The sequence below is a fragment of the Apium graveolens genome, chromosome 4 (genome assembly GCF_009905375.1).
Source record: "Apium graveolens cultivar Ventura chromosome 4, ASM990537v1, whole genome shotgun sequence".
In the NCBI taxonomy this organism is placed as follows: domain Eukaryota; kingdom Viridiplantae; phylum Streptophyta; class Magnoliopsida; order Apiales; family Apiaceae; genus Apium; species Apium graveolens.
The window spans coordinates 190,751,217-190,767,447 of NC_133650.1; the positions used below are offsets into that span (position 1 = coordinate 190,751,217).

At 34.4% G+C, this 16,231-nt stretch overlaps 2 protein-coding genes across 4 annotated transcripts; one reads left to right on the forward strand and one right to left on the reverse strand.

The window, feature by feature from the left end:
- Positions 1-4,085: 4,085 nt before the first annotated feature.
- LOC141720502 (protein PHYTOCHROME KINASE SUBSTRATE 4-like) lies at positions 4,086-6,361 on the forward strand. Its single transcript, XM_074522942.1, has one exon. It carries the CDS (start codon positions 4,231-4,233, stop codon positions 5,905-5,907), a length of 1,677 nt encoding a protein of 558 aa, XP_074379043.1. The 5' UTR covers positions 4,086-4,230; the 3' UTR covers positions 5,908-6,361.
- A 239-nt stretch (positions 6,362-6,600) lies between these two features.
- LOC141720503 (glycosyltransferase BC10-like) lies at positions 6,601-16,181 on the reverse strand. 3 transcript variants are annotated; one of them, XM_074522943.1, is made up of 12 exons: positions 15,830-16,165; positions 15,666-15,749; positions 13,653-14,213; positions 12,170-12,268; positions 10,616-10,716; positions 10,453-10,524; positions 10,113-10,203; positions 9,780-9,860; positions 7,703-7,780; positions 7,504-7,626; positions 7,374-7,412; positions 6,601-7,271 (listed from the first exon to the last, which is right to left on the reverse strand). In XM_074522943.1, exons 3-12 carry the CDS (start codon positions 13,983-13,985, stop codon positions 7,143-7,145), a joined length of 1,146 nt encoding a protein of 381 aa, XP_074379044.1. In that variant the 5' UTR covers positions 13,986-14,213; positions 15,666-15,749; positions 15,830-16,165; the 3' UTR covers positions 6,601-7,142. The 3 variants fall into 3 exon arrangements, with proteins under 3 accessions (XP_074379044.1, XP_074379045.1, XP_074379046.1); XM_074522944.1 differs by having other exon boundaries at positions 7,703-7,765; positions 15,830-16,153; XM_074522945.1 differs by lacking the exon at positions 7,374-7,412 and having other exon boundaries at positions 15,830-16,181.
- Between the last annotated feature and the right edge of the window lie 50 nt (positions 16,182-16,231).

Sequence of the window (16,231 nt, forward strand, 5' to 3'; positions counted from 1 at the left end):
CATAGTTTCTCATCTTGCACGTGTATTTGACAAGTCTGTGGCCTAGGTATAAAAATATATATGCATTAGAGTTGTTGATTTTCATAATGAACTTTATAATACCATTGTTGTTGGATTACTAGTATTAATATAAGTTATTTATTTAAATTAATACCAATGCTAGTTGTTGTCTTAACCATGTCCATAAATTAAAATAATATTATTTTTAACTTAAGTTTAGATTTTAACGTAAATCATATACTAGTTTTTGAGTTGATAATTAAGTACTATTTTAAATTACTAGGGTCATGTGATTGACAAGTTATGAAGTAAGCTTAATTTTTATAGTGTGTTAGTTCTACATTCAAGATATTATTATTTAATAAATAATAATGTGTGTGCATGCTTATGGTCTCTGTTGTTCCCCTGATTTCAAGTTTATAAAGAAATTATTATGTGCAACTAGGACATGCTATTATATTTTATTATATAATAATTGGTTATTATAATAACATGGAGCAATTATTTTTATGGACTCACAAAAGTTGTGTTATTTATTTGACTGCTTCTAGTTATGGTCTCGGAGTTAAATATATGACTTGGAAAACCAAACTTTATAAATATATAATATTAGAGACTTCTCGTAGTTATTTGATAAGTTAAAATTATCGCATATTAATCGTATTAATTTTGTTATTAAGATTGAAAGTAGAGGATTAAGCAGATTGATTTTGAATTTCTTTAATATATTTATGTTGTACATGTATTATGAGTATTAAGATATAAATTTATATTATTTGTGTGAATATGACTACGCTTAGTCAAATCGAGAGATTACTTAATTAAAATATTTATTTAATACCTTTACTTTGTTTTCACTTATGGTAGCTAATTTTTCCTATTAAAATATCAAGTATTAGTCAATGATACAAAACTTTTGAATTCACTCACGTGTCCAGAGACTTGCACATCTTTGGGTGTGTTGGTTAGTTTGGTTTATTATTTTATTAGCATGATTACCTATGGATATACTAGTATATATGCATGCAACTGGATTACCTAGTTAATTATCATGTTAATAAAATTTTGCTCGCAGTTGTGTGTATGTATCATGTCCACCGATTTAGTTACAGGAGTAAAAAATCACGTAAACAAGTTATAAGTAATAATGATTAATTAATAAATGAGTAAGTAAAATTTATACTAATTATAAATTATAAATTTTGTATTTAGATCGTGGGTCGGGGACTTAGAGGATCGTGTGCGGATATCGTTAATATTAGAGTTTGCCAATTTTTTTTGAGGTACGGATTCTGTCCCCTTTTTATTCAGCGTTCCTCTTCTTAGAAATTTAATATCTCTGCTTTGTTGAATTTCATATCTTATTCACTCCGTGAAAATTGTTTGAATATTTTGATTTCTGAAAATTGTTTTAGAAATTGGTTTGGAAAATTATAAATATATGTTTACGCGATTTCAAAATTATTTATGACGCCCCCTGTTTCGAAAATCTGAATTATTTATCTCAGGTGATTTTAAATTTTGCGAGAATATTTTTATTTTGAACCCTTAGTGTGATTTAGGGTATATCGAGTTAACCAGCTGTAGGGGTACTACAACCATGTCATTGCGGCACCAGTGACATGACACTTCCGTGACAGTGTGGTTGGTCACGGCGTATCCTTCTGTTAGCTCTTGGGAGGAGCTTTTGCGCATTTGATATTTGTTCAGGATACGTGGGTGCACCCAGAGTTTGATTTGTGATTTGATTTATAGTGACGTTGTATATGCCGTACACGTTATCCATTCTGTTGCACGCATTAGGTACCCTATGATGTGTGTATTTGTATATGTTCTGATCTCGGTATGAAATATCCTAACCCCTCGTTGCTTCAGCCTTATTTATTTTAAAAATTGTTGTTTTATTATAAATTGTTGATTATTTATTTCTGATCTTTTATTTTATAAATTGTATTCCAAATCCGTACTGGGCGTTTGGCTCATGTCGTATTCTTTTTCTGGCAGGTGCTTAGGGGAATCTGGGACTGTGTGAATGGAGAGCTCCCTTTATTTTGTTCTTAGGATTTCAGACTTCTATCATTATTTAGACTTAATTACTTATTAGAGATTTCAGCATTTATATTTTTGGTTTAGACATTTTGGAGATTTAATATTATTTTAGAGATTTTAGACTGTTTAATTATTGTTAGAAATATATTAGTGCTCTGTTTGCAGGTTTATGGATTTTAAGTAATATATCCTTTTATTAATAAAAAGGTGGTGTTACAGCTGGTGCGTGGTTATGTCATATACGTGTATATACTCGTGCGTGTGTGCATGTGTTGAAGTCAGGGTGGTGATTTTTATTGAATTGCCGCCTGGGTTCTTGGTTCTTTCCGGGTTTTTTTCTCCGGCCTGTTGTTATTTTCTCCGGCTTATTATTGTGGATGCTGTTATGTGCGTTTTGTTGTGTTTTGTTGTTGTCCGTTAATTTCTTTTCGGCCGCCGCCAGATTCTTTTCCGGCGAGGTGGCCTATGGCGGTGTCACAGATGTTGTTACTGCTTTTGATTTTAATTCCCTGCATAAATTGTTTAATTGATTCTCTTTGTGAAATAATGAATAAATATAGTGCGGGAAATTAATATTTGATCGGTGAAATTTATTTGGAAACCCGACTCGTGTCGGGCACCAATAAATTTTTGCCGCCGTCGACGGTGAACTTCGGTGAGTCGACGGTGGACTGTGATGATTTGTTCTGAGTCCTAATATTTTAAAATAAATAATTATAAATACGAATAAAAATATAAAAATAAGGATAATAATTAATAACTGTAATGGAATTGACGTTTGGGAATTTGTGACTTGCGATTGTTGTTGTTGGTTCGAATTGGTGGTTGGGACTTGTAAATTGGATTGTGGTGATTGTGTTGCTGATTTGACGTCGACTTGTTCGACGGGTTAGTCCGATAAATAAAGGAGGTGCTGCCCAAATTTCCGAGAAATTGAACTACGGAAATGCGGGAGCGTATCCAGCAATTATCGGGCTGTCGAACGAGTATATATATAAACATATATATGTTGTATATGAAATTTGATTGTATGTGGTGGTGAACTGTTTTGCCAAAAGTAATAACCCTAATTTTGTAAAATGACGAGTATATGTATTTTTCCGAAAACGAACACCGAACCTCTTTTTCGAGAATGTGAACCCTAAGTTGATGCTTGTATTGTAATAATGTATATAAGTACGAGTAGGGATTTGATATCTAATGGGTAGATGTGTTATTGAGGATATGTCAAGTATACCTAGACGTCTAATGTAGGGTATTTCGGCTCTGTAGGTTCCAATCGAAGGACCCGAGTGTTGAAATCGAATCCAGGGTAATCTAGTGGTTAGACGTTAAAGCCTGAACGTCCGTGTCGGCTCAAGGTCAATCGATAATATTTGTAAAACTCTGCAAGGCAAGTACCCCTGACCATTTTTTTATGGTTCAGTATATATGAATGAAATGTTGTTTTATTTTCGAACAGGAACACAAACGTTTTAAGTTACGTATCCCTTGTGTTTGAAAATGTTATTAAATATATGTTTTGGGGGAGAAGTAACTTCTGAAAGGACCTATCTCTAAAATGCGATTAAAAATGGAAAAGAGATTTGAATAGTGTGCTGTGACAGAATTGTTTTTAACAAGAGATAGGTAAAAGTGGATTTGAAACTGGATAAAATGAATCAGATATTGGATAACGTTGCGTAAGTGGCTAATTTGATTGCGCGCATTACAAAACTAATCGACCTAGCTAGTCTCTGCTTTATTCAATTTTTATTCAATTACTTTTTTACTCGCAAATGTAATGGGTTCGTCAATAATGATATCTCCAAGTCCCAATATACCAAAACTTCGCAGTCACCCTAGGAATTTGTACATAAAAATACTATTCAAGAAATTTTATTGTACCCTGCCCAGTTTAGTTACACAACCAAGTTACGATAAAAAAGAAACATTACATAGAAAAGAATTCCTTAAAAAAAGAATGTTATCTGAATCTAAAAAAGCACAGTCTGTGAATTGACTTAAATTTATCATAATTTTATGGAGACGGCAGGCAGTATATAAGACTAGTGGCAGTACGAATAGAAGCTGTATAATACTGTGTACAACAAACAAGTGTACATGTGAGGTGTTTAGTGTACAGTTAATTTGGTTACCGTCAGAGATAAGTAGTAGTCTCATTTATTCTGTTTCAGTGAGATGAGTAGAAGAAACACAATGGAAACTCCTCCTGTCATAAAACTCAACCTCTCCTCCTCCTCCTCCTCATCAGTCTCCCAACCACCCATCTTTTCTCATAATACCAACACTATGGAAACTCCCCAGCTTCAATTCCACACTGCCTCTGTTTTTCCCAACACCAACAATCAAATCACATATCTCAAACCCCCACCTTCCGAAACCAAATCATCCCTGCCACATGTTGTGGTTGAGGATGCCGAAATTAGCATTTTCGACGCCCAAAAGTACTTCAATGACACTAGTCATCCCAAAACTAGGCTCTCCATTTCCCCAACTATCATCTCAACTCCTAATCATGATGATGAAACTACGATTAGCAACAACAATGTCATTAATCCTAGCAGGCTTTCGTGTGGGAGCGCTGGTTATAATCGAGTACGTTCTTTCCATGCAACTCCAACAGCTTCCTCCGAAGCTAGCTGGAACAGCCAGACCGGTCTATTGTCCCATCCAGCTGGAGGTTTGGCTGTTTCGCTCCGGAATCCGAATTCGAATCCCAAAATTCAAGAGAAGCTAAAAGGAGGTTCCGTTAGTAATGGTAGTACAAAATGGTTTTTTCGACCGAAGTGTCCTTGTTCTGGCAAAAAATCAGTTCAAGTGAAGGAACCTGCGGCTAATTTGTATAGTAAACCGCCCTCGCAGCCTGATCATCAGCAACAACAATTAGAACAACAGTCAGTTGAGAGAGTTAGTATATCATCATCGAGTCATAGTAAGAACTTAATCCCTCCTTCGCGGTATGATCAATTTTCATCCAAGGTATTTCAAACACATCAACCACGCCTATCCGGTTCAGGCAGGCCGGTTAGTGAAAGTACAACCGGTGGTTTTTCGTTCCCAATTTTGAATAGCCTGTCATTGCCATCGAAGCAGAGTCCCCTGGATGAACCGCCTCGAGAGTCGCTGGAAATATTTCAGCCAGCAGAGGAAGTGCCAGCACTAAGAAAGACAGTCGGTGGCAGGGGATTTGGATTTCCTGGAAGTCCAATGTCAAGAGTTGTGGGCTTGGAGGATGACATTGCAAGCGATGCAAGCTCGGACTTGTTTGAAATCGAGAGCTTCTCCACACAAACAACTTCGTATCCAATGTACCCAAGGCGTGATTCACTAGATGAAGCTCAGAATTTCAATACACGAAGAGTGTCAGCTAGTAATATCTACGGCAGAAGAAGCGTAGATGAGGCAATGACACCTCCAACAGAGTGTTACGAGCCAAGCGAAGCCAGCATTGACTGGAGTGTGACAACAGCAGAAGGATTCGATCGATCAAGTGTAACTAATTTCTCGATATCAGCATCTGAATTCGACGAAGTGTCCATGGCACGCCAGGCGTGGATGCAGCACAATGGAGGTGGCAGATACAAAAAAGCAAGCGGAGGAGGATTATTAATGAGCTGTCGGCAAGAGAAGGCGGTGAGCGTAGGACCACAACCGGTGAGATGTACGGTAGGAGAGGGACAACATGGAGGAATGGCGCCATTAATGTCCACGTTGATGCATGTGGGAGGTAGGGTACTTCAAAATAATAACAATAATAATAATAATAATAATAGTAACAAGAACAAACAGTCGCAGCAGCAGCCGCCACTAGCACGATCTCACTCTGCCAGATTGTCTCGTGCATTTGCGGCTTAGACTTTTTCTTCATTTCTAAAACTGTCCGCTAAATTCAAAAATCGAGTTGGAAAGCTCGACTGTAGTTCCGCCACTGCTGATACAGATATCTGCTCGACACGGTGTGGGGCCTATCGAGAGCGACCACACACAAGCTGGACTGTAGATAATAGATATGTATGAACGTAGGTGGGCATTGTGAATAAGGGGTAAGGCTCATTTTTACCATATATTTTGTCCACTGCAAAATAGAAATCTCAAGGGAGTCCCCCCCTCTTGCCTCTTGATACAATTGCTCCTTTATTTCCCCTTTTTGTTTCTGATTAGTAATCTCTCTACTCACTTAATCATATATTTCAATCTATGATTGATTTATTGTAATTTTCAATATAATGTGTAATATTATTTTTGATACGTGGATACGCTACCTTCCACCAGAGAATACCAAGTTCTATTCACATAATAAATTAACAGTTCAGCTATATCGCAAAGCAGTGCCAAGGTCACTAGTTACTGAGTTATTGTTTTCGTGCTCTGCACCTAACAGGTGCATAGTAGTTCAGAATAATGTCTTTTTTTGGTTAATTAATTATACACCCACAAACCAAAAATCGAACCCTTGACCTCCGGCAACAAAAACAAGACCTCAACCACTGCTCCAACCTTTTGTTGGCTATTTCAGAATAAATTGCAACACAGAAGCAAAACCCTCACTAATATAACTGTAGTTATACTGATCCCTGTCAATCTTAAATAATAAGACCTAGAACTCAAGCTTTACTCTTCTTTTTGTGCACACATTTGTACTAGTTGAGCCAAGCCTGAGATATAAACAAACAAGGACAAGGAGTGTGTGAGTTGTTTGAAGCCGAGCTTGTTCGCCAGTAGATCAGTCTCAATCAAATTGTTATGACAGCCGAGCTCCCCATTGAATGACTCGAATTACACAGACCAGCTTTACTTAACAACATAAAACACAAAAAGCATTCAGAACAAAAAAGGAACTTCTCAAGCAACCGGGACTGCGCTGTGGAACATCCTTCATTCAGGGAGTATTTGTTGCACAGTGCACCTCAACGTGGGAGAACAGTTGACCAGCTAATACGGGAAACTCATTTGGCGAATTCTATGTGATCTTCATCCCAGCAACTTCTATGCACTTTCAAGACTTTGCATAACTTATGTACCAAATCCAAGGAGAGGTAATAGATTCAGTTACCATCATCCTCACCAAAGAATGATTTACAGAAGAGTGTTTAAATAGATGAATAATTAGAGAACAGGTGCATCAAATTATCAAGAGTTTCAGGGTAAAACTTCCTCCCAAACAAGAAGCAAGGCCGCTTCATTCCGTTCCATATGCAAGGTCTAGTCAATACCTTCCTCTGCATACAGAAAGAGAAGTGCCATAATATTTACATGAACTACAATAGCATAATAAATAATAACTAATAATGTTATTAGATCAAAAAGTAAGTTAGGTGCACCTTTGCATCACTTGTAATATGTACACTGGTTTCAATTGACTACAACATTGAACAAGTCATTGCACAAAATGTGTTAAAGTGTAAACACGCAGAATTTTTATCAGAAAAGGCTAAATGTATAGAGGCATACTGTCAAGGTCTTTAGAAGCTCAAATGTAACATCTTGAGGCCTAAATGATCTTGGGTGCCACTTCATTTCAGACCAATCAACAAATGTTACTGACCAACCCGTAAATCCATTAGGATCAAACATCTGAAAGTAAAATAAGATTGATTGGAAGCTAATTACATCTGAATTTGAAGAAAGCATATGTAGCTTCAGAACAAACCTTAAAAAAGGTTGGCAAATAATGTTCATCTGAATAGCAATTACGGTTTCCCTCCATACCTGGCTGGTGAGTCAATACCTTAAAGTCAGTTAATTACCATGAGACTGTTTTAGTTTTTTTTTTTAAAAAAAACACAGAGAGAGAGATCAGAAAAACAAAATTAGGTGAGTATCTAAATAATACATCTGCATATTTTTCGTATCCTTTGTCGGGGGGAAAAGAGAGAGGAAAAATATAAAAGCGCTCAAGCAAAAAGTTGCAAAAAATCTATTGTTTCATACTCCTCTCGAAAATATGTTCTCCAAATAGCTCCACTAAATTTGTAAATAACTAGAGTCCAGAGCAATAAGTTTCCAGGCGGACCAAACAAAAACATAGTTTTGCCATAGCCAGGACAAACTCATTATTACAGTTGACCTAGTTTTGGCACATTATAAACAGCATCAGAACATTAGAGCTAAGAGCATCCTGTTTGGGTACAGACACACTAGGGTATCATGAAAACAGGCCACTATTTTGGCCCCAGGAGTCCTCCCTTGTTTTCAAATGAATAACCCACCCTGAACATTGAATTGGAAGACCGAATCAATTCAATGTGTGGTTGTGCCTGTGCACCCATACAGAGGAGGACCACTTCAGGGCCGTAACTCCACTGAATTTTCAGATGTTTGTAGTAATAACATAAATGCAAACATTTTTATGTTATATCCTAGCTCAGATGACAAGAAAATTTTAAAACAAAAGTCTGATCCTTGCTATAGCGTAATATTTCTTGCATGAGCTTCTAAAATGTAGTAATGAATTTATATGTAACCAATTTGCATGTTATGTCCCAGTTCAGGTGATAAGCTAAACTTATTACACGATACTTGCTAAAGATATTTTACACTTATCCATTTACTCTTTTTCCCACGTAGTCCCAACTAGATATGGATCTCAAGTCCGTTCTTCACCCCTACTATGAGAAAACACACGTCAAAGGTTTTTATATATAGTTTCCATTCAGTTCATTCAAAACATTGTTTAAATCTCAAAGTTAGTTCTAAAAAAAAGAATTAATTCAAGTGTCAAGTCATAGTTTGAAATAAATTTAACAAAAGGAATGGGAATTGCTCAGTTTTGAAGATATAATATAATTTCATGACAAAAAGATGATATAATATGATTTAGTTAAACCCTCCTCCTAACGCCTTTATGTTGTGTTTGGTTGGGGTGAATGAAAGTGGAGGGAATGAATGAAATTTGAACTATAATATATATGATTGTTTACATTTTTCATTCTTTCTTCCACTCCATTCATAACACCCAAAACTAAAGTTCAAACACCCCCATTTTGAGAAGGAATGCTTCATTCCTTACCCTACTCATTTTCTTCAGAATTTCTATCATAGAAAATTTGCACACACTCATTATTCAACTTCTATTATTTCTCAATAATTTTATTCATTCCATTCTCCCCAACCACATACAACATAAGGGTCAGGAGAGCTCATAACTTAATATCATATATTGCATGCATTAGTAACAGTTGATTGTTTGTCCAGACCAAAACTAAATTTAAAAAAAATATATATATATTTTCGGCACCAAGGTTGATTGTCTTATGGCTGTCTGCTTATTATGTTTCTTAAGAAGATTCTTAGATTTATTTTATTTTCAGTTGTATCATGCTTACTGAATTTTTGATTGCTACGCAGAAATGATGTGATTAACGTTGCTGTCTCCATTCTCTTTGACATGTCCATTTCAAATTTAGTTTTGTCCTTTAATTCATGTCCATTTCGACTTCCTAAGAAAATTTAGTGATACTCTTCAAAAACTATCCCTATATTTAATATTTTCAAGGTTTAACTTTTTTAAAACTTAGTTGGATTCTCAATTTTCGAGGTAATAATTAGAGGTATCCAGGAAAAATATCTAATTAACATTTTTTTAATATGTGTAAATGGATATGTAAGAAGGGACAGAGGGAGTAGCAATTTGCATCATATGTTTGATTGGGTTGGTAAGAACTAAGAAGTACACAGATCATGCTGCACGAGTCCATTATAGTGATAAACTTTTAACATAAACTTACCCTACAGTAGTCCTTGAATTTTGTATAATAGAGATAGTCAGCCATAACTAAAATTGCATGTTGCCTCTTCAAAGTGAACCACTGCAACAAGCAAAACACGAAATTATTAATCTAATGTATATTTGAGATTTTGGTTGCATAAATATGACATATTAAAGATATTCACAATCTGTCATCCACAAACCAAGCACTTTAAAATTTAAAACAAAAGCATAAGGGAGTAATTTAACCTATCAGAGAATCTTTAACTAAAAAAACATGTAGTGAGTGATTCACATATAGTATATTAAGCCGCTTAATTCAGCTCTAAGTTCATATGTGCTTCAAAAATACCTGTGACCCTTTCTGAAAGTATTTTTTCTCAACTTCTGGCAGCATATGCTCGGAGTACCTACCAGCACCATGTGGACCTGGATCTTCAAAACTAGAGTATACAAGTTTGTGTGAGAATGGAGGGGGAGAGGGGGACGGAGGGTGTTTTCATATTTCACAATTGATGATAAAGGTCTAAAGAATCTTATAAAGATAAGATACTTATTAACAGGAATAGATTATACAAGTTGATAATGGCACTTGTTAGATAAATAACTAATGCATGTCGTAACTTTATATAATATCCGTGCAACTGTAATGGACAATTGGACACCTCACTTTGGTAAAATAGCTATCTTACCTGTCTAGAAAACTGACGTTGGCCAATATTAAGAAGTTGTACACATAATCAAAGTTATGAATTGGCACACAACTGCAATAATAAAATGATGTATAACATATCATGTAAATGACAAAATACCCCCATTCAATCCATTATTACAAAAATATACTTACGAGCTTACCTATCAGATAGCAAGACGAATTGTTGATTATCTGGATCTTTAAGTGCATTTGCCAAAAGTCTCCTCTCTGCATCTATCATGGATATTTTTCCCCACACAACCTAAGTCACAAGACCAAATCAAATGTAAGAATTCACTTTAACCCATTAACCCACAACTCAAAATGTGATTTAGGGAACAAGATACAAGGTACTTCAAAATGTTTTCTAATGTATAGTACATCAATGAATTTTCCACTCTTGTGAAGAACCAGCAGCTACAATCTCATTTGGTTGCCTTCTAAAAATGCATTTAAACAGCAGATGAGCACACTTCCCAGAAGAACTAAAGTGTAACAGTATTTGAATTTTTTTGTGTATATTAAAAATGAACAAGAATTATTGGCTTCTATACATTAATTAATAAATTCTACTTCAAGCTAAATGATCCCTCAAATACATTACACAAGAAATGTAGCATGATTCCAGTTGTAAAATGTAGATACTTAGAACTTACAATCACTTGATGGCGAAAATATAGTGCAGGAGCACTATATTAGGACTCAAGAAGGTTATAAATTTGAAAATACACTTACACCTCAATTATCTAATTACTTGTGTAAATTTACACAGAACAATTTTAGTTTTTCCACCTAAAGATTTAATACTGTATGCAGGCTTTAAATAAATTTTTCTTGATATGGTATTTTTAAAGTAACATTGGAAATATGTCTGGTGTAGGTTTAGAGACAATGCATCTCAGTCCAAATACGCATTTCGCAAAATATTTTGAAATAAAAACAGAATACACGGAACCTTCAAAAGTGTTTTGTAATGACTGTTTTATCACTTGGTGGACTTGATATATTATTACATAAGAGTGCATGTTATAGCAATTAAAAAATCTACTCAAGACAAACATAAATACTTTGGAGTACAGAAAATATTTGAGAATCATGTGGTTCAGTTCACAGGCAATAGAGACATGGAGCTTTAGTTTGCTGTATTGAAATTTAGTAAAATAACACACTTCGTCATTTAGTCACCGACAACTGGGAGAACAATTTCAAATTACACCTAAGCTTTATACTCCTTAGTCTCTGTACAGATAATTTTTAAATTCAGATTCCAGAATCTAGTTAGGTTCCAATTCTGCATATTAGGCCTAAAGGATAAATACCACTACAATTCAAATAATTCAGGACTATTTATATGTCTATCCAACTTGTGCGGATCCTGTCCCTATATTAGATTAAAATTCAATATCAATCAAGAAACGGATTTTACCATTACCTACAGTTCCAACTCTCATCTATCATCTAATTAAATATATACATTACTTTCGTATCCCCGCTAATACAATATTATTCATATTAGCAAACTCTTTCAAAGAATACAACAAAAGTCTCTTACTTTTCTAGTGATATTCACTAGTGTTCCTCGTTACTAACAGTATAAACTATTTTATTTTATTTTTGCTAAGTGCACAAACCCACTACTAACAGTATAAACTATTAAGCAAGAGTAAGATTACAGATCTATTAGTGAGCACAAGTATCTCGATAGGAGCATATACCTTTTCACTGTGAATATTCCGACCTGCAAAGTAACGACTAACATGTACTGGTTGCTCCCTAGAGGCGTGTACATAAACTGTGAATTTGTCCTCGTGTCCCTGAAGAAATACTAAAATAAAGTCCCATTTTACAAAAAGGTAATCATCAACACAAAGTACAATCCATAAATTATTGTTTAAAATATAAAGGTTTTGTTCTTATTATTTAAAATTAAAGTTAAAGTGCATATGCAAGTAAGACAATATGAATATTAGTAATCTATATCTCAAAACTGTTGTTTTTAAGCTGAAAAATCCCAAAGATGTTGTATACTTTCTAATAGTTGACGAGAACATACTTGATTCTTCAAAGCAGAACTGAACCCACAATCATTTCCTAGGTGAAGTGGACATAATAGCAAAATTTATGCTAGTGAAATAAATAAATTAAAAGCACGACTTTAATTAGCCGCGTGACAAGTCGACAATTAAGCACACACCTGGAGCTACAGCAGTGTCCCTTACAAAATTAATAAGGATGATAACTTACTAAATGAAATAAAATAGAAAATGAACTAAGATCGGTCATTGTGCCTTAAGTTTCGTCAATAAGACACATCATCCAGCAGAAGTATAAAGGCCCTCTAGTTATCATTTTCATGTAATCTTTAAGTGTACGCTGAGAAAAAATCCAAACATGTATGGATAAAGCCATTTCAGATATTAAAATTAGTAATAGGGGATGGCAACCTGTCGGTATGGTTCAGGTTTCACAAAATTCAAATACTGTCAAGTTTAAAAAATAAATGAAATTCAATGCAAAATATGAACCCGATCCATCGGGTCTCGGATTGGGTTTGAACTGGGCATGTACAAGTCAAATTTTTTATTTTAAATGAGTCCAATTTCACGAGTACCTGTGGACAATATTAATCATATTATATGAATAATGGAAGTAACAAATGATTTAATTGAGAAAAAAACGCCAAACATGATATTTTGCACCAACTGAAATATTGAGCCATTATTAACATATGACTGAATTTATAGACTCAAATAGCAATGATCCATATTCAAATATCCGGATTTCTTTTGCTCCAATCAGGGATGCAAAAGATCGAGGATAGACAGGTTCAGATGATATTCCTATCCCTAATCAATAATTCAAACTGTACTAAAAACCACCAAGCAAGGTTTGTAACTCAGTGCAGTGAATGTAAAAAAGATTTTATAATTAGAACTCGATGTCCTAAAGTTCCTGTCACATATATTTTCCTGTTTCTGATATTTAATTTGCACCAAACAGATAGGTGAAAAGATAGAGTCATTTACAACACAATTGAAAGTCAAACTCAAACATTTCTTATTTCTAAGCATAATATAAAGCTTTTACGTACCACTAGGCGAATGAAACTCCCAAATAAACATTACAATGATTTAAATTTAAGTAATACAACAGAACAAATAATAATAGGAATAGGGCGTGAGAGAAAGATGAACTCACGTGAAAAAACATATCCCACAGCCTTTCGAAAGGTAATGGTCCTGGCGTTAAAAACATGAAAGCAACTTTTGGGGTTTTTGACTGTACTGGAGGTGTGTGCAATAATTCACTAATTACCACATGAGCTGCTGTCTCTTCATCAGTCAATTCTTTGACTGGAGTAGATGGAAGTTCTACAACAGAACAACCGCTTGACGAAAATAAATTGCAGGCTACCGAACTTCTGGGCACATACGTATAGACTATAAGCAGAAATATGCTGACCATACAAACTAGAACAACAATCCACTTTTGCCTTTTCACATTTGAGCGATGGCGTGATCCAGATGTCATTAGAAAGTCTTTTGTTACCTAATCTTCACAGATGACTTTTCCTCATGAACTATCAAGTCATCACTAGATTGTTAATAGAATCTCTCTGATCATTCTGTACCTTATGGCATTATAGTTTGAGTAAGTAGAAAAGGTTCATTCCAATTAATAATTCCAAGCACCACTAGCTAGGAGCTCAAATGTGTACAACATACAAGCACGAAACAGGCATGCTATGATGACTTCTACCTGCAGATAATTAATTAAAGAAAAACTAACCAATAAGAAAGTTAAGTCAATGCATTGAAATAGAAAGGAGTCAATATAGTCTGTCAAATTAAGAATTTCAAAATAATGGCAAATGTACAGACCAAAGACGCATAATATTATTTCAATTTTGTGTTTCTGTCACAGCATGCAGTTTTTAAATGTAAGATGGCAACCAGTATATTTTATTGATTATAATTGACACTGGGAAAGACATAATATTATTTTTCCACCTGCTCTTGCTTGTTATTATATTTCTCTTGATATGCTTGGCAATAAAGCTATAATGGACTCAGTAAATACCTGTTTACACTATCATCAATTCACCTAGAATGCCTGGATATTTTTTTGAGATGTCGATCATCTACCAGTTACTTTCAATGAAAGTGCTCACTTCATCCAAAATGTAATAAATGTTTGAAATATACTGATACTTGCATGCACATTTTAAACAATCAAACTCTTAACAAATTTGTTGTGTACTATTTGGCAACCTTACCCAATTCTTTAGTATTGCTATTGCAGATATCTTTAGTTGTACTAACATAACTACATTGTCCAACTATGGCCACAGGCCTTCAGTAATAATGTAGGTAGATGCAGATTATGCAACCAACCCAATTTTCCTTTTTCTTTTTATTCCAAGTACTAACACAACTAATGCATTCAACATAACCGTCGTTTCAGGTAAATAACATAGTTTGCTTGTTTGAGTAATTATTAAATTTTAAATTAATATTATGTATTAGAGTAAAGTTCTATGGAGTCCACCTTTAATTGGAGTCCTCGGAGTCCATATATGTTCTGCAAGTAAAATATAGCTTAAAATATTGCAAAACATATTATTTTTCGACAAACATCACTATTCTATCAAAAATCTTGTAGATTGCATACATTTTACAAGCAGAACATTGCAAAAATATATATTCTACAAAACATGTTTAGTTTGCAGAACATAAATGTTCATGTTGCAGAACATATTGCAGAACATACATATTGTACCGTAAATATATGAGATTTGCATGATTTTGTTGAAGTTATGCTATTTGTGTAACATGTTTTGCAAAATAACACGTTTTACAATATATTTTATTTGCAGAACGTAGATGGACTCCGAGGACTCCGATAAAAAGGTGGACTCCATAGAACTCAAGCCTTATGTATTAATCCACTTTCTGGTACTACAGTTATGAATCTGGTAAATATGTCCTCCCTCCACTTCATTTTACTACAAGTACTTGTCTTCCTCACGTTCATATAATAAACTGTAGCAATTTAGGTCTGTTCTAAATCAAAATAAAATATAATCTCAAGACTTCGGCCCAAATGATAATAATAATAATTCAATTGGAAAAAAAATTAATAATAATAATTTAATTAATTTAATTCCAAAACATTTACAGAAGCCAAAACACTATAGTAATTGGTGCATACCATAGTATTATGAAATCGAAACTACCACGCAACGGCCAAGGTTCCACAAACTTAAATTACCGTTTCGATTTCCACTTTTCGAAACTGAGCAAATACTGAAGTCATCAATTTCAATCATCAATATACAATTAGTATACATACATAAATAGAAAAAGCAAGTGTACCTGAACAGTGATAATCAAAGTAAATTGAATTAAGACGAGATGAACCTAATGAGACATGGCGTGGGCGTCATAATCGAGAGATCTAACACAACCAACAACACATGAGAATATAATAGATACAGTACTACTATTAATAGACGGAGATAACAAAAAATACCATGTTACTAAAAAAGTAGAGTTAGAGTTTGTAAGTATATGGTAAGTAAGGTAAGTGATGATGGGGATAAGAACAGAACAGAGGCCTGTAATAATATAACAATGTAATAAAAAAAACAAGTCTAAATTATAATTCTAACATAGGGTTTGCATTTCTTGACTTTTCATTATTAGTATTGTTTTGTGACTTTTGTCTGTACCCCCACCACTTTTAAGCTTTAACAGTGGAGGTGTTTGCCGCAAAAT

Bases quoted from the DNA above. Each gene is read 5' to 3' on its own strand.
- LOC141720502 (XM_074522942.1), top strand. From the start codon at position 4,231: ATGAGTAGAAGAAACACAATGGAAACTCCTCCTGTCATAAAACTCAAC.
- LOC141720503 (XM_074522943.1), bottom strand. From the start codon at position 13,985: ATGACATCTGGATCACGCCATCGCTCAAATGTGAAAAGGCAAAAGTGG. The intron at 7,627-7,702 runs GTTTGTTCTGAA...TTTTACTTTCAG, and splicing joins ATTTGCCAACCTTTTTTAAG to ATGTTTGATCCTAATGGATT. The intron at 7,413-7,503 runs GTATGCCTCTAT...TCAATGTTGTAG, and splicing joins AGCTTCTAAAGACCTTGACA to TCAATTGAAACCAGTGTACA.